The sequence below is a fragment of the Elephas maximus genome, chromosome 8 (assembly GCF_024166365.1).
Source record: "Elephas maximus indicus isolate mEleMax1 chromosome 8, mEleMax1 primary haplotype, whole genome shotgun sequence".
NCBI classification, from domain to species: Eukaryota; Metazoa; Chordata; class Mammalia; order Proboscidea; family Elephantidae; genus Elephas; species Elephas maximus.
The window spans coordinates 125,703,437-125,722,405 of NC_064826.1; the positions used below are offsets into that span (position 1 = coordinate 125,703,437).

General features: G+C 38.5%; 1 protein-coding gene across 6 annotated transcripts in view; it reads right to left on the bottom strand.

Annotated features, from left to right (window-relative positions):
• CCSER2 (coiled-coil serine rich protein 2) overlaps positions 1-18,969 on the bottom strand; it is a 248,901-nt gene that overhangs the window by 69,350 nt on the left and 160,582 nt on the right. For all 6 annotated transcript variants that reach the window (XM_049894609.1, XM_049894608.1, XM_049894613.1 and 3 more), the window contains one exon: positions 16,486-16,681. In XM_049894609.1, the coding sequence (XP_049750566.1) occupies positions 16,486-16,681 (196 nt within the window). The remainder of the gene's footprint in view (positions 1-16,485; positions 16,682-18,969) is intronic.

The following is an 18,969-nucleotide window of genomic DNA, read 5'->3' on the forward strand; positions in this document are numbered from 1 at the left end:
TCCTAAGTACATGCCGAAATCTCTTTTGATGAAAAAGGCCTGTCTCTGACAGTTCTGCCAGCAAACACCTGGAAAGGCTCTTAGCACTCATTGAACCGGTGCTATCCCTGGCGACCATCTCACCCACAGTTCAAAGAGTGGTTGATGACATGGCCCAAGCGATTTGGGCCAGTGGCTGGCTAAGACGAGCTTGGACTGTCCTCTCTGTGACGGTGGAGCTATTACTCAATGTCATGCCTCCTTGAGGCTCACCTGGGGCTACAGGACTAATCACCGGATACCCAGAGTAAGGACTGTTGCTGGAGTGCCAATCCCCATTCAACACTCCTGTTCTCCCAGTGAAGAAGACATCGACCTCGACCAGTGGCTACGCTTTTGTTCAAGATTTGCAGGTTGTTAACAAAGTTGTGAAGACCTTATACCCAGTAGTCCCAAACCTATGTGCCCTACTATTGCCCTTCCACCTTCCAGGACTCCTTTCACTGTTTTGGATTTAAAAGGCTCTTTCATATCCCACTGACTGCAGAGCCAGCTAATCTTTGATTCCAAATGGAAACGGGAGAAAAGGGAAGAAACAACTCTGTTAGACTGCTACCTTGAGGATTTAAGAACTCCCCACTAATTTTGAAACAGTGCTGGCCCAAGATCTAGAGTGATTACCTCCCTTCAGCTGAGGAATATTCTTTTTTATGTGGACCTCCTGATAGGGAATAAGTCTGAGAAAGATTCTTACAAATACTGTGACTGTCTTAAACTTTTTGGACCCGGTGTCTTTAAGAAAGTTACAAGTTAACCTCAATCAGGCTACTTAGGGGGCAGAGAGAGATCCTTTCAAATGGACTCCTGAGTGTCAAAGAGTCTTTTGTGATCTAAAGTTGTGGTTAATGAAAGCCCCAGATTTCATTAACCAGATTATCAAACACCCTTTGAATTATATAGAAAAAAAAAAAAAAAAAGAACTGTTGGTATATTAATCCAGCTGTTGGGACACTGGAGACACCCTGTTGCCTATTTATCTAAAAATCTGGACAATGTCTCAAAAGGCTGGCCGGCCTCCCTCCGAGCAGTTGCCTAGCACCTAGCAGTATCAAAGGTGGTTGAGTAAATTTCTTTGGGACACGATAGTATCACGTTTGTCCCTCACGCAGTGACTGTAATGTTGGAAAAAAAAGACGTTTGTGGCTCACCTCCAGTCATCTAGCACTATATCAAACCCAGCTTTTGAAAGAAATCAAATTTAACTTTTGTGAAGTGTTCAAAACTAAACTAAACATCCGATGAAATATTTACTGGGTGTGTGTAGATTCTTGTTCAGGATGGAAAGAGACTTTTCCCTGCCAGACCAAGATGGCTAGAGAGAGGTACAACAGGTTTCAACTGCTTTAAGAATAAAGTGAAAACTCCGCACAACATGGAGGCCTCAATCTAGTGAAAAAGGCTGAAATAATGAATCACACCATGAAACGATATCTTAGTAAACTGTGCCCTAGACAGATGTTTTGCCACTGGCCCTCCTGAGTCCGTATTGCACCCCGGGGAAAACTTAAAATCAGTCCTTTTGAGACAGTTTGTGGGAGACCATATTGTCTCAACCAACTCTCCCCACAATCCTCCACCCACCCCCTAATGTAATGATGTCTAAATATTTGCTTTCTCTTACCAAAATTCTTTCCCAGTTATATCAGATAAAAGTTCCCTCTTGAAATAGCTGTGACCAGGTGCTCCTCCAGAAGTAGAAAGACCTCCCGTTACAGCCTAAGTGGACTGGACCCTTCACTGCCCCACTCAAAGCTGACACAGTTGTAAAGCTTGCAGGAGTCAAACTGTGGACCCCTCATTCCAAGTCAAGCCCTGCCTGGTCTACAGTGAAAAGGAGTGGAAAGCCCAACTGATCTTTGTGCCTGAGATAAACATCCCCCAACCCCTTGTTAAAAGATAAAAATTTTTAGGTCTGTATTACTAGAGAAGAGTTAAACATTACTGATTTCTGTCTGGACAGAGGGTTACATGCCAACTCGGCCTGCGAGTTCTGTCTCATCAGGGTTTATACTCTTATACACAGAGTTAAAATATTCTGATATTTATAGCTGGGGGCCTGTTACAAAATTCATGAAGGATTTGATTTTCTCGACTGACCTCTTGGCTGCCAGACTTACCTGGCTAAAAATCTTATTAGTGAAATTAGATTGGTTGTTATAGGCCTGTTAATCTGTTGCTGTCGCCAATTTATGCCTGTATGTGTGATGACATTCTCTGTCCGGAGTCAAACTGCCCAATGGATGGCTCAAACCTGTCGCAGGCAGAAGGCCCAATCCTTTCACCTGAAACACTCTGATCTGTAAAGAATAAGTTGAAACTTGGTACCGATAAATGTGGTCATCCAAGTTTCAAAGGGGGGAATATGTGACCCCAAAACTTACCAGCATGTTTTCTCCTTTTTCAAAAGGAGAAACGGAGAGCTTGATATAACTAATGCCATGATGAACCTGTAAATTCTTCTGCTTGCTCTGCCTGCCTCCTCCTTCACAAACCTCTGTTAATGACTTTGTTTTGACCAAATGTTAATGGCTTTGTTCTTTGTTTTAAACTGATGCAAATGACCTTTTGTTATGTCTGACCACCTGTGGTCTACAAGCCCCACAGGAAAAGATGAATATCTTTAGTATAATAAAGAAATGTCTGGCAGGGGACTACAAAGACACCTGTAACCCTTCTAAGATTCTATGTAAGTTCTAATGTAAAACTGCTCTTTGGGACTCCATAGCCAGACTGTGTTGCTGTGGGGTCCCTGTTGATATATGCATCTCCTGAATAAACTTTCTCACTCTTTCGGACTTGGAGTTTGTTTCATTGGCTCGACTGCTCCAGGGCACGGACCCTAATCAGGTAACGTTTAATATTTTATTGGCGCAATGATAATTTCATTATTCCCAATTTAAATTTCAGCTCTGATTTATTAGCCTTGCAGTCTCAAAATATAGTGTACTGTTTATATACTAGAACAGAGCCTACTGGCACAATGGTTAAGACCTCCAATGCTAATCAAAAAGTTGGCAGTTCAAATCCGCTAGCAGCTCCTTGGAAACCCTATGGGGCAGTTCTACTCTGTCCTGTAGGTTCGCTATGAGCCAGAATCAACTTGACGTCAATGGGTTTTATATACTAGAACAGCATTTTTTTTTCCTAACCATGGCCCACAGTAAGAATTAAATTTTATATTACAACCAAATACACATATATATGAATATGAATGCATGTGTGCATATCACATTAAAAACATATTTCACCAAATATTTGTCCTTATTATATATAATTTTTCTGATATTTTCTGTATTATAGTTCATCAGGAAAAAATTATGGTCACAATTCAGTAATCAACTGATCCAATGACCACCTGATCCAATAACCAGCTGTAACCTGGAATCCGAAAAACAATACACTAGGTAAAGGAGAATTGTGTCCTCTTTCTTTTTATCTTCAGTGAGTTAACACAATCTCAGCCCATAAAGTATGCTAAATGATGAAATAACAATAAACAAAAACTGCAGTAAATTAGCTTTATGGGCAGCTGTGTAAAATTGTGCACAACACAAATAATTAACCTTTGACCTTCACATTATTATTGTTGCTAAGGTTGTTGTGAGCAGCTAACATTCATTAATTGATTTCTATGTATCAGGCACTAGCACTTTTCAAAACGGTCCTTAGCAAAACCAAAACCAAACCCATTGCCTCCAACTCACAGGAACCCTACAGGACAGAGTAGAATTGCCCCACATGGTTTCCAAGGAGAGGCTGGTGGATTCGAACTCCTGACCTTTTGGTTAGCAGCTGTAGCTCTTTACTACCATGCCACCAGGGCTCCAGTCCTGAGCTAGGCACTATTATTATCACTATATCATTGAAGAGAAAAACGAGGCACAGGAAGTTTAAGTAATTTACCCCAGATCACATAGCAAACAAGTGTAGAACTGGTCTGAACCCAAATCTCTGCCTTAGAATTGCCTGTTCTGATTTTTTGAAATTACATTTATTCTTATTATCATCATTAATATCTACCTTGAGATTCAGCATAAAATTTGAATTTGTATTTATTATCAATATTTGCAATCAATCACAGTTCGCGTACCTTCTCTATTCTCTCCTGCCCCAACGAGAAAAGACTACTGCTACCAAGAATCTTTGGTGTACTTCTAATTCTCGTGCTTTCAGACACTGATTTTTCAGTTCTACTTTCAATTTTGTGTACTTCCAATAAATTCACTTTTTGTTAAGTTTGCAAGTTTTGATGCTTGTAATCAAAGAAGCCCAACTGATATAAATCCAAAATGTAATACCTGGGTTTCTGACTCATTTGCCTATGTCTTAATATCTAATTACCTATGTCAGAACCCACTCCATTTTTTATTAAAACTCTGTCTTGCCTTTGGAAATCCTTCTTTATAGTTCACGTCCCCTTCTCCTTCACCCAGACTCCAGGATTAAATTCTTATCCCTGAAAACCAGTCTGTAGCCAACAGCCTAAAGCAGACTTTGATGGTGCCCACGAGTCCCAAGATGTTTCGTGCCATGCTCTGTCCACATATTGGGAGATGTCTTTCACTCCCACAACCAAACATTGCATATATGTCTAGATAGTCAGCATCAGCCACACAGTGTTCCATCATCATGACTGGATGCCACAGCAAACCTATCCCACTCAAATGAGCTGTCTGCCTCAAAGGCACAGCCTTTCTTTCCAGAGCTCTGTATCACAATGCAGTGAACCAACAAATCCCTTCTTAAAACACGCCAAATGACACAGCATGCTACATTAAATGCTTCAGTGCCTAAAGTATCAGCTGAGTGACACCAATAAAGTTAAATTATATGGCTCTATTATCCCCACATAAAATAGTTCACTTCGTTTTTTCAATTTCTCTTCTAAATATCTTCATCTGTGGCTTCTTGTGCTATTTCAAGATAAAAAACAGATCTTAAAAGCAGTCAGAAGATTAAAGGGAACAGCAATACAAATTATGGCTGATTTCTTAACAGAGAGAATGACGTCCAGATGCAACAGTATCTTCAAAGCACTAAAAGGGAGAAAACAAAACCAAAATTGACAACCTAGAATTCTATACCCAGCAAAAACAGTCTTCAAAAATGAAAGCAAGATAAAAACATTCGCAGATAAAAATAACATCTGAGCAAATTTGTCTTCAACAAACTTTCACTATGGAATATGCTGAAAGAAGTTCTTTACATTAAAGAAAAATGCCAAAACTGCAATAAGGAAAGAACACACATACACAGGAAGTATCTTAAAATGTATTGATTACTTAAGGCAAAACAGTAAACATGGGGACTCGGGCAGACATGTCTGGCAGCATGCTCACCCGTTTTCCAATATTTGCTTATTCTGTAATATTTCCTTGGACTCAGGCAGACACAGAATTGGCGGCATGCTTGCCTGTTTTCCCACTTCTGTCTATTCTATAATTTCCTTAGACTCAGGCAGACATGGCTCTAGCAACACGCTTGTCCATTTCCCACTTCTGTCTTTTTGAATATATGCTGAATAAAACTTTCTTTTTGCTTCAAAAAAAAAAAAGTAAAACTGTACTGTGGGGTTCACGGTCTAAGTAGAAGTGAAATATAAGATAATCAGAGGACAGAAGATGAATGCAATTATTATACTGTTGTGAAGTTCTTACATTGTTCATGATGTAGTATAATATTGTTGGAAGGTTGACTGTGACAACTCTATACTTTGCAATCTGTAGAGCAACCACACACATACCTACACACACAGACACACATACACATGCACACACACACACGGGTTATAAAAGCCAATGTGGCACATAGACCAATGGAACAGAATTGAGAACCCAGATATAAATCCATCCACATATGAGCAGCTGATATTTGACAAAGGCCCAGTGTCAGTTAAATGGGGAAAAGACAGTCTTTTTAACAAATGGTGCTGGCATAACTGGATATCCATTTGCAAAATAATGAAACAGGACCCATTCCTCACACCATGCACAAAAAATAACTCCAAGTGCATCAAAGACCTAAACATAAAGACTAAAACAATAAAGATCATGAAAGAAAAAATAGGGACAACATTAGGAGCCCTAATACAAGGCATAAACAGAATACAAAACATTACTAAAAATGACTAAGAGAAACCAGATAACTGGGAGCTCCTAAAAATCAAACACCTATGCTCATCTAAAGACTTCACCAAAAGAGTAAAAAGACCACCTACAGACTGGGAAAGAATTTTCAGCTATGACCTCTCCAACTAGCACCTGATCTCGAAAATCTGTATGATTCTGTTAAAACTCAACCACAAAAAGACAAATAACCCAATTAAAAATTGGGCAAATGATATGTACACGCACTTCACTAAAGAAGATATGCAGGCAGCTAACAGATACATGAGAAAATGCTCTTTATCATTAGCCATTAACCCAGTGCCGAAAACCACGATGAGATTCCATCTCATTCCAACAAGGCTGGCATTAATCCAAAAAAACACAAAAGAATAAATGTTGGAGAGGTTGTAGAGAGGTTGGAACACTTATACACTGCTGGTGGGAATGTAAAATGGTACAGTCGTTTTGGAAATCTATCTGGCATTTCCTTAAAAAGTTAGAACTACCATACAACCCAGAAATCCCACTCCTCGGAATATATCCTAGAGAAATAAGAGCCTTACATGAACAGATATATGCACACCCATGTTTACTGCAGCACTGTTTACAACAGCAGAAAGCTGGAAGCAACCAAGGTGTCCATCAACGGATGAATGGATAAATAAATTATGGTATATTCACACAATGGAATACTACGCATTGATAAAGAACAGTGAGGAATCTGTGAAACATCTCATAACATGGTGAACCTGGAAGGCATTATGCTGAGTGAAATTAGTCAGATGCGAAAGGACAAATATTGTGTAAGACCACTATTGTAAGATCTTGAGAAACAGTTTAAACTGAGAAGAACAAATTCTTTTGTAGTTACGAGAAGGGGGGAGGGAGGGAGGGTGGGAGAGGGTTATTTACTGATTAGTTAGTAGATAAGAACTACTTTAGGTGAAGGGAAGGACAACACTCAATACAGGGAAGGTCAGCTCAACTGGACTGGACCAAAAGCAAAGAAGTTTCCTGAATAAACTGAATGCTTCGAAGGGGTTTTGGGGATTATGGCTTCAGGGGACATCTAAGTCAACTGGCAAAATAAATTCTATTAAGAAAACATTCTGCATCCCACTTTGAAGTGTGGGGTCTGGGGTCTTAAATGCTAACAAGCAGCCATCTAAGATGAATCAATTGGTCTCAACCCACCTGGATCAAAGGAGAATGAAGAACACCAAGGTCACAAGGTAATTATGAGCCAAAGCGACAGAAAGGGCCACATGAACTAGAGACTTACATCATCCTGAGACCAGAAGAACTAGATGGTGCCCGGCCACAACCGATGACTGCCCTGACAGGGAGCACAACAGAGAACTCCTGAGGGAGCAGAAGACCAGTGGGATGCAGACCCCAAATTCTCATAAAAAGACCAGATTTGGTGGTCTGACTGGGACTAGAAGAATCCCGGCATTTATGGTCCCCAAACCTTCTGTTGGCCCAGGACAGGAACCATTCCAGAAGACAACTCATCAGACATGTATTGGACTGGACAGTGGGTTGGAGAGAGATGCTGATGAGGAGTGACCTACTTGTATCGGGTGGACACTTGAGACTATGTTGGCACCTCCTGTCTGGAGGGGAGATGGGAGGGTAGAGGGGATTAGAAACTGGCAGAACGTCACGAAAGGAGTGACTGGAACAAGGGAGCAGGCTGACTCATTAGGGGGAAAGTAAGTGGGAGTACGTAGTAAGGTGTATATAAGTTTATATGTGAGAGACTGATTTGATTTGTAAACTTTCACTTAAAGCACAATAAAAATTATTAAAAAAAAAAAAGCCAATGTGGCAGAAAAAAATCAATTAGTATAAAATGGGCAATTCATCCAAGGTAGGAAAAGAAGAACTGACGGAAAAAAAAATAAATGGGGTAAAAAGGGGAAAAAAAACCCAATTCTACCAACAATTACATTAAATATAAACACTCTAATTAAAAGGCAGAAGCTCTCAGACAGGATAAAAAAACCAAGACCCAACTGAACTCTGTTCTCAAAATACACACATACTTAAAAGGCTAACTATAAGACAGGTTTAAAGTAAAAGGGCAAAAAAATTATATCAGGTAATACACTAACCAAAAGAGAGCTGAGGTAGCAATATTAATGTAAGATAAAGCAGATTTTAAGACAGGATGTAGAAGTATTACTAGAGACAGAGGTGCACTTCATAAAGATACAAAGACTATTTCAATGGGAAGATATAATCCTTAATGCCATAGTTTCAACATACCTGAAGCAAAAGTTAACATAGTTTAAAGGAGAAATAAATAAATCCACCATTGTTTTTAGAGAATTTAGGACACTTCTCTCTATAAATGTCAGGAAAACTACACAATCAGTAAATATATAGAAGATCAGAAACACACTACTAACCATCCTGACATAATTAACATTTATAAGATACTATACTCCAAAGCTACAGAATACACACTCCATTCCAGTGTGTGTGGAATATTCACCAAGAAAACCATATGCTGGAACCATAAAAAAGTCTCAACAAACTTAAAAGTAATTAAATAAGAGTATTATTTTCAAATCACAATGCTTTTAAATTAAAAAATAGTGAGGGAAGATGGACATCCAGGCACGACAGCATGAAGAACTCCACTGACCCACTCACTACTCAGTGAAGCTGGTGAAAACTGCACAGAAAACGACACTGTAAAAGCCCCTGGAAACGGCAAACAGCAAGGTAAGAAACATCTACTCAAAAAAAATCTATGAAAATGTGGTAAGAAAGATGAGAATCTGTGGTACTTGAAGGCGGACTGCTCCCTTCCTCCCCTTCCTGCCCCAAGAACAAAGGGTTCCCTCTCTTCCCAGCTCCCAGTTGGAGGTCTTTCTTCCAGGGAAGAGCAAGACTTCAGCATTTCTCATCCTGTCACCTGCTACTTGTTGCTAGGGCTAAGTCCCACATGGATGTGGTCAAAAGGTGGGAACTCCTTTCTCCCACACAGTTTCCGCTCTTGGAACAGAGGCTCTACCTGGAACACAGCACACGGAAAATACTGGTGTCCTGATCATTCATGACGCATCTTGATGCAATGATTCCATGAAGGAGAGGCAGCTGAGAAGATTTCAGGCTGCCATCCTCCCTGCCTGCCGCTAAGCACTCAGTTCTTAGAGGTATCACTCAGAAAGAAAACTGCCTCTGTCCCCAGAACAGGATTTTGCCTGGGGGAAGAAGTGGGCCCTAAAACAGATAGCTCCTAATCTCTTCCCAAAGGAATTAAGTCCATATGCAACCAAGCCTGAAGGAGTTCAAACCCAGGGGTGGTCTCAAGAACACACAAGGTTATACTGAAAGGCAACAGGGAAAACCTGAACTGGGTCTGAGGGTATGCATCAATGTTGGTTTCCTGATTTTGATGATTATACTGTGGTTGTAGCAAGGCTGCTGGATAGAAACTCAAATAAAAGGTGACTGCATTTCTGTTACCTGCAACAATCCATTAGAAAATGGTAGCATTTACAACAGCAACAAAAACTGTTAATACTAGAAATAACTTAAGAAAAAATCGTACAAGCCCTTTACTGAAAAATATATTTTTTGTACTGAAAAAATTACAGAAAACTAAACAATGAACTTATATACCATGTTCTTGATTGTTGCTGGTGCCACCAAGTCAGTTTTCAACTCATAGCAACCGCATGTGACAGAGCAGAACCAGCCCACAGGCTTTTCTAGACTGTAATCTTTACGGGAGATCACCAGGTCTTTCTTCCACAGAGTGACTGGGTGGGTTCGAACCACCAACCTTTAAGTTTGGTTAAGCCAAACACTTAACCAATGCACCACCAGGGACCCTTACGTTCTTGATTAAGTCTAAATTTTGAAAGATGTCAATTCTCCCCAAATTGATCTATTGATCCATTGCTATTTCCATCAAAATCTCAAAAGGGTTTTATAGAGGACTCAACAAAATGATTCTAACGTTTTTTAAAAAATCAAAAGACTAAGAAGAGTTTAGACACTTTTTAAGAATTAGACGAGAATCATGATGATGTACTAACAAGTCTTATTACAAAAGCTACAGTTAGACTGTAATTTTGCACTGGGATACAAGATAGATTAAAAGAATGAAGGAGAAGGCCAAGATACAAACCCTCACACATATGAATATCTGATTTTTGACACAGCAGGTACTGCATATCATGAAGAAAGAATGGGCTCAATACTTTTAGTCCTGAACTCACAGATTATCAATACAGAAAAGAACAAAAGTGATCTCCACTTCATATCTCACATACACCAAAATCAATTCCAAGATATTTTAAATTTAATTGTGAAGGTCAAAACTCTTATTGTTTTTAGAAAGGAAAACCACCTCAAGAAAAGGATTTCTTAAATAAGATACTAAAACCACAATCATAAAAAAAAATTCTGATAAATTCAACTATATTAGAATAAGAACTTCTGTTCATCAAAGGATACCAGAGAATGAAAAAGAAGGCCACAGATTCAAAGAAGACATTTGCAACATATATAATCAACAAAGTACTTACATCTAGAAAAAAAGAGAGGGGGAAAAAAAAAAAACCTCTAACACACATACACATACACAATGAACAAAAGACATGACACAAAAATATTCTATAACATACAAAGAGGCTTAACTTCATTAATGGTCAAGAAAGTGCAAATTAAAACCACAACTAAACATCACTATATTCCTTTGCATTATGCTGTTGATGAAGAATACTGAATATACTATGGACTGCCAGAAGAACAAACAAATCTGTCTTGGAAGAAGTACAGCCAGAATGCTCCCTAGAAGTGAGGATGGCAAGACTTTGGCTCACTTACTTTGGACATGTTATCAGGAGGGATAAGTCCCTGGAGAAGGACATCATGCTTGGTAAAGTAGAGGGTCAGCAAAAAACAGGAAGACCCTCAATGAGATGGATCAACACAGTGGCTGCAACAATGGGCTCAAGCATAAAAACGATTGTGAGGATGGAGCAGGACTGGGCAATGTTTTGTCCTGTTGTACACAGGGTTACTGTAAGTCAGAACCAAATCGACTGCACCTAACAACAACAACATATTCCTATTACATGAGAAAAATTAAGAAATCGGATGTTAAAAAGATGTGGAGCGATGTGATGCAACATCTACTATCCAAGGGGTGTGAAAACAGATTAAACAACTTTGGAAAACAGACTGGTATTTCTAGAGTAGAACGTGCAGCAGGAAAATGTTCATAACAATATTACCTCTAATACCATAAAAACTTGAAACAAACCAAATGTATGTCAAGAGCAAAGGGACAAAAAATTACAGTTTGTTTATACAATGGAATAATTAAAAAAAAATTGCCGTCAAGTCGATTTCGACTCATAGTGACCCTATAGGACAGAAGAACTGCCCTGTAGTTTCCAAGGAGCACATGGTGGATTTGAACTGCCTACCTTTTGGTTAGCAGCCATAGCACTTAACCATTGCACTACCAGGGTTTCCAACGGAATAATGGAGAAATGAAAATTAATGAGTAGAACTAAGCATATAAATATGAAATCTCAGACATAGTGTTGAAAGAAAGAAGTTAAATCACAGAGTAACACAGTATAATTTTTAAAATCTTCCATCAAGATAAAAAAAGGTCAAATACAATGGAAAATGGATTAGATGTACTGGAATTCCTAGTAGTTAAAACTGGATCCCAAAGAGCAATGCCTTCAAGTTTTAAGGGAAAACTCACTTCCATCCTAGTATTCCACACCAGCCAGAATATTAATATCAATCAAATGTGAGAGGAAAATAGATTTTCATTAATGTAGTTAAAAAAAAAAAAAAAATTACCATCCATTCATCCTTTTTTAGAAAGTAAATTAAGAATATACTCCAACAAAATGAGAGTGTAAACTCAGAAGAAGAACATATGGCATCTAGGAAGTAGTGGATCCAATCCACGAATGTGGCAAAAGGAAGTCCCAGTATGACAACTCTATAGAAGCTTTGCACAGTGATCTGTTTAGAGTAGAACAGGTTGACTAAGGCAGGAAGGTGGGTATAAGTACTGTTTTTTCATTAAGCCTTTAGGTACTATGTAAATTTTTCTTTAAACCATGTATCACGTTTTTTTAATTTAATAATACTAAAAGATAAAAAATTAAAAGGGACAGTTACATGAAATCTTAGACTCAGCTTTTCTACTAGCATTTTGGAAAACTAAACACATTCTAAAAAGATTCTGAAATTTTCTTAATTTTGTTTTCACTGTGTAACAAAAAGTAAAGTCAATCTGATCAGTGTATATTGTCTAAAATTCCTGAGGTCATAATGACCAAAACGAGATACATAAAGAGATTCACAATGTTACAAAAAGTGCCTCAAAAAACGTTTTTCAATATTTATGGTATTAATCACTGGTTACCAGTTCCCCTACTGCCTCCAGAACTATGCTTCTTCTCTCACTCTTAGAAGTGGTCTGATCTGAATAGCTGATATTTAAGATGTTTCATGATTCAGAGCAGTAAACCCAGCACAACAAAAGGTACGTGGTATAACTAATACAATGACTGGCTCAGGGCACATATTTGACATATGTTAATTATTTGGAAAACCTCAATATCATCAGTCAGAACAAGACCAGGGGCTGACTGTGGAACAGACCATCAACTGCCCATATGCAAGTACAAGTTGAAACTGAAGAAAGAGCAAGTCCACAAATGCCAAAATATGACCTTGAGTATATCCCACCTGCATTTAGAGACCATCTGAAGAACAGATTTGATGCATTGAACACTAGTGACTGAAGACCAGACGAGTTGTGGAATGACATCAAGGACATCATCCATGAAGAAAGCAAGAGGTCATTGAAAAGATAGGAAAGAAAGAAAAGACCAAGATGGATGTCAGAGGAGACTCTGAGACCTGCTCTCGAACATGGAGCAGCTAAAGCAAAAGGAAGAATTGATGAAGTAAAAGAACTGAACAGAAAATTTCAAAGGGCAGCTCGAGAAGACAAAGTATTATAATGACATGTGCAAAGAGCTGGAGATGGAAAACCAAAAGGGAAGAACATGCTTGGCATTTCTCAAGCTGAATGAATTGAAGAAAAAATTCAAGCCTCGAGTTGCAATAGTGAAGGATTCCATGGGGAAAATATTAAACAATGCAGGAAGCTTCAAAAGAAGATGGAAGGGTACACAGAGTCATTATACCAAAAAGAACTAGTCGATGTTCAACCATTTCAAGAAGTGGCATATGATCAGGAACCGATGGTGCTGAAGGAAGAAGTCCAAGCTGCTCTGAAGGCATTGCCAAAAAACAAGCCTCCAGGAATTGATGGAATATCAGTTGAGATGTTTCAACAAACAGATGCAGCGCTGGAGGTGCTCACTCGTCTATGCGAAGAAGTATGAAGACAGCTTCCTGGCCAACTGACTGGAAGAGATCCATATTTATCCCTATTCCCAAGAAAGGTGATCCAACCGAATGTGGAAATTATAGAACAATATCATTAATATCACACGCAAGCAAAATTATGCTGAAGATCATTCAAAAACGGCTGCAGCAGTATATCAACAGGGAACTGGCAGAAATTCAGGCCGGTTTCAGAAGAGGATGTGGAACCAGGGATATCATGGCTGATGTCAGATGGATCCTGGCTGAAAGCAGAGAATACCAGAAGGATGTTTACCTGTGTTTTATTGACTATGCAAAGGCATTCGACTGTGTGGATCATAACAAATTACGGATAACATTGCGAAGAATGCGAATTCCAGAACACTTAATTGTGCTCATGAGGAACCTTTACATAGATCAAGAGGCGGTTGTTCGGACAGAACAAGGGGATACAGACTGGTTTAAAGTCAGGAAAGGTGTGCGTCAGGGTTGTATTCTTTCACCATACCTATTCAATCTGTACGCTGAGCAAATAATCTGAGAAGCCGGACGACATGAAGAAGAATGGGGCATCAGGATTGGAGGAAGACTCATTAACAACCTGCGTTATGCAGATGACACAACCTTGCTTGCTGAAAGTAAAGAGGACTTGAAGCACTTACTAATGAAGATCAAAGACCACAGCCTTCAGTTTAGATTGCACCTCAACATAAAAAAACAAAAATCCTCACAACTGGACCAATGAGCAACATTGTGATAAACGGAGAAAAGACTGAAGTTGTCAAGGATTTCATTTTACTTGGATCCACAATCAAGAGCCATGGAAGAAGCAGTCAAGAAATCAAAAGACACACTGCATTGGGTAAATCTGCTGCAAAGGACCTCTTCAAAGTGTTGAAGAGCAAAGATGTCACCCTGAAGACTAAGGTGCGCCTGACCCAAGCCGAGGTATTTTCAATCACATCATATGCATGTGAAAGCTGGACAATGAATAAGGAAGACCAAAGAAGAACTGATGCCTTTGAATTGTGGTGTTGGTGAAAAGTATTGAATATACCATGGACTGCCTAAAGAACGAACAAATCTGTCTTAGAGGAAGTACAACCAGAACGCTCCTTACAAGCAAGAAGGCGAGACTGCGTCTTACATACTTTGGACATGTTGTCAGGAGGGATCAGTCCCCGGAGAAGGACATCATGCTTAGCAGAGTACCGGGTCAGCAGAAAAGAGGAAGACCCTCAATGAGGTGGATTGACACAGTGGCTGCAACAATGAGCTCAAGCACAGCAACGACTGTAAGGATGGCTCAGGACTGGTCAGTGTTTCGTTCTGTTGTGCGTAGGGTCGCTACGAGTCAGAATTGACTCGACGGCACCTAACAACAACAACAATTATTTTCCACCTTTTCCTTTGACTCTGAAGCTTCTCATAAGAAAATCTGCCTAGACCAGCAAGCAGAGAAATATTATAGACGGGAGCCTACCTCCTAGCTACAGTTAAACTAAGTTGTAAGGTCTACATTTGAAAATTTCAATTACGGAATCTCTTTCTACCTCTGGGAAGAGTCTAAGAATACCAGATCCTAAAAGGATTCCTCCTTTTCTTGCTCTCAATGTAGCACAGAAAAGTTTCCTTTCAAAAATAGTTCCTTTCAAAAAGTGTATTCATAAGAATATACAGTCCAGATAATCTATTGTTGTTGTTGTTAGGTGCCTATAACTGAGTAATATAAAACAATGTACATGACTTTAACAGAATATTACACTAATCGCTATTACTAACTCCAGAGCCAGATTTCACTTCAAGAAGCATTTACTGAGCATATACCATGGATTCTGTTTTGATGGCCTCCAGGAATTTTAAGACTTGGTCCTTACTCTTAAGAAGTTAATAAATACAACCCTGAAAAAAGTGACCAGAGAGTAAGATGAACAGCAGAAAGAAGCCAGACTGTTCTTTCTCAACCAGTTTTAAGCCAAATGTGGCTAGTCTACAAAATACAAATATAGGTTTAAAAATAAGCAAAAAAGTATCCAAGATTTAATTACCATTTTTTTCCTTGATTTTCTGTTTTGCATCTGATCTTATCTCTACGTCCTAAATGCTTGAGCAGAGGAAGTACTACTGAAATCAGAAGCCAGATTCTACCATTAGCTTACTCTGTGACTTTGTAAATCACAACACTGCCGTAAGTCTATATTTTTGCAAGTAAAAAATGAGAGAACTAGGGTAGATTAAACTTGAATGTTTCAACCGAAAATCAAATTATGTGACCAGTAAATTATATGACAATTACATTCAAGGGTCGCTATGAGTCGGAATCGAGTCAACGTCAACAGGTATACGCAAGTAAACACTGCTAAGGTTTCTTATTTCCCACTTAGCTGAAATTACAGTAGCAGCCATTGATCACTGAATGTTCAGGTATCAGACTGCATGATTTATACCCATTATTTCTAATTTTCAACAACTTTTCAATGTAGGTTCTATAAAACTGAGAAAACAGAACGAGAACAACTAATTTACCAAATATCACATAGGCATAAATGCTCGGGACTGTACTGAGACTTGATGCAAAATCCCATGTTTTACCCTCCCATACAAATTCATATTATGTACTATTTACATGCATTATTTCTACAGAGATCTAAATGAAACCAAAACCAGTGGCCACTGAGTCAATTTCAACTCACGGCAAGGCCACGTGTTGCAGAGTAGAGCTGCACCATATTGTTTTCATAGCAGATCACCAGGCCTGCCTTTCTAGGTGCCTCTGGGTGGGTGTGAATCCCCAACCTCTCAGTTAATAGTTGAGTGCTTAACCATTTGCACCACCCAGGGACAACCTAAATATGCATTACAAAACCAGGCAACTTTATTTTTTTAAAAAGTCAATCCATTTTGCAATTCAAACTAGCAGAGCTGGAAATATTCAGTATCAACTCACTTGATGCAACAGACGTTTCAGCTTCAGTAGCTGAGTTTTCACAGCAGTGCAGTCCTGGACCATGTGTCGGAGGGTCATTTCATCCAGTATCACAGTATTTTCTGGTACATCTACAAACATCTTCTGAGCCTGGAAAAAGGGAGTCCCTCCATAGCTTTCAAAATGACCCAAAGGCGATTCTCTATAGGGAGAGCCTCTGAAAGTGCAGAACAAAGTGGGGCATGGGGAAAGATACACAGTACAATTTTAATAAGGAATAAAGATATTACTGCAATAATTATTACAAATCATTTATCGTTATCATAAAGCTTGTAATTTGAACTCACCTCAGTCATGGAATTTGTTTCCACTGAAAGATCCAATCAGCTCTAGTTGTCATTAATAAAATCATCCTCTACTCTCCTATGCCCTTTCTGGTGTATTTTACACTATGGTTGAATAAACTTTCTTCCTTAGCAGAGAAACAAAATACTCTGGAAAAGTCTTACCTGGCAAAAAGTATGCTTAGTTTTCCTTTTCTACATTGATTGCTGTTCTTAACTTTGGGTTTTGCCAGGTCTCTTCAGCTTCACACCTTTTTAGCCTCCCTAACTATGCTCCAAAACCCAAACCCGGGTCTCTTCAGCTTCACACCTTTTTAGCCACCCTAAAAATTCTTTTTTTTTTTTTTAACTATGCTACCCGATTTTAATTCCCAACTTGCAAATACTCCTGGACTCACATTTCCTATGCGATTCAGCAGAAAGGTAACACAAGTGTACTGTTATTTTTTCTGTTGTTCTCACTTGTTGATAAATCACTTTTTCAAAAAAAAAATTAAACAAGGTTTTATGAAAATATTATATTTCCTAATCTTAAACTGCATTTTTCTTTTCTTTTTTATTGTACTTTAGATGAGGGTTTACAGAACTAGTCTCTCATCAAACAGTTAGTACACACATTGTTCTATGACACTGGTTAACAACTCCATGACATGTCAACACTCTCCCTTCTCAACCCTGGGTTTCCTATTACCAGCTTTCCTGTTCCCTTCCGCCTTCCAGTCCCTGCTTAGGGCTGATGCGCCCCTTTAGCCTTGTTTTGTTCCATGGGCCTGTTTAATCTTCAGCTGATGTGTGAGCCTCAGGAGCGCCCTCATTACTGAGCTGAAAGGGTGCCTGGGGCCATAGTCTCAGGGTCTCTCCAGTCTCTGTTAAGCCAACAAATCTGGTCTTTCTTTTTGAGTTAGAATTTTTTTTTTTTTTTAATTTTTATTGTGCTTTAAGTCAAAGTTTAAACGGCATTTTAAAAAAAATCTACTAAGAATTTTACGGTTCTCTTTAGTTTTGGCCAATAATGTACATGTGGAATAAGAGTAAACACAGTAGATAATATATTTCATGGGAACTGAAAACATAATTTTTTAACCAGAAGTCACAACTGCAGCAATTTAAAAATTATTGCATTCATTCACATGTGATTCCAGTTGCTTCTTAAATTAAGAATTTATTACATATATGAAGTCTCAATACTTAAAATAATACAGCGAAAAAAGTATTTGCTCCAATATAATGACCATGTCAACATATTAGGATTAAAGTTAAATTCACCATTAATTAAATTTGAAAAAGTCTGATCAAGTTCTACAGAAATATGATTTCTACTAAATTTTCTACCTTTTAAGAAATACTTCCAAATACGTGAATTCTTAAATAGTCAACATAAGTTTGGTTTTTATTAGTTTTTCTTTTTTTTTTTTAAAACAACCTCTCATACTTAATTTCAGGCCTGGCTTTCTTTAACCCCCAAAAAAGATTTTTAAGAAATTTTAAAATTGTTCTTTCAAAAGTAAGTTCCTACTTTAGAGACACACAACTCTATTTTTATTTGTTCAAAACTATCAATTTTCAAATACTGATCGATTAATTAGTATGAATTTACCCACCCACGACTGTGGTGATACACAATCTATTCATGGGGTAATGAAAAATGTATAATTATAAAAAGGCACTCAAACTATACTACAAACATACAATCAACTGACAAATGAATAGTAAAGATGTAAAGTGTTATGTTTTCAGAGAAAAAAATTGACATACTTTGGGAAATTTTTCTGAGTAAGAAAGAATTTGGGAGGAGGGATAAAGTACAAGGTTTGGGTTTGCCTGGATAAAGACTTTCCAGAAAACGAAAATGAAACATAAAAGCCCAAGATAAGTTTTTTAGAGATATGCATGAGAACTCTTAAATACGGTGTACAAGGCTGCAGAAAACCTGAACTCAATTTATTCTTCAGCTTTACCCTCAACATATTGCATTCCTCAGACTGACTTCTTAAAATCTATACCTAACTGCAGGAAATTCCCAAAGCATGCTACCATCACCTTCATCTCCAAATCCATGTCCTCTATCTCTCTGAATTCTTGCCCAATCTACCCATCCTATCCTCCACTCCACACCTGATCTGGAAAACTCCTCTTCATCTCGAATCTGTTGGCACTTCCT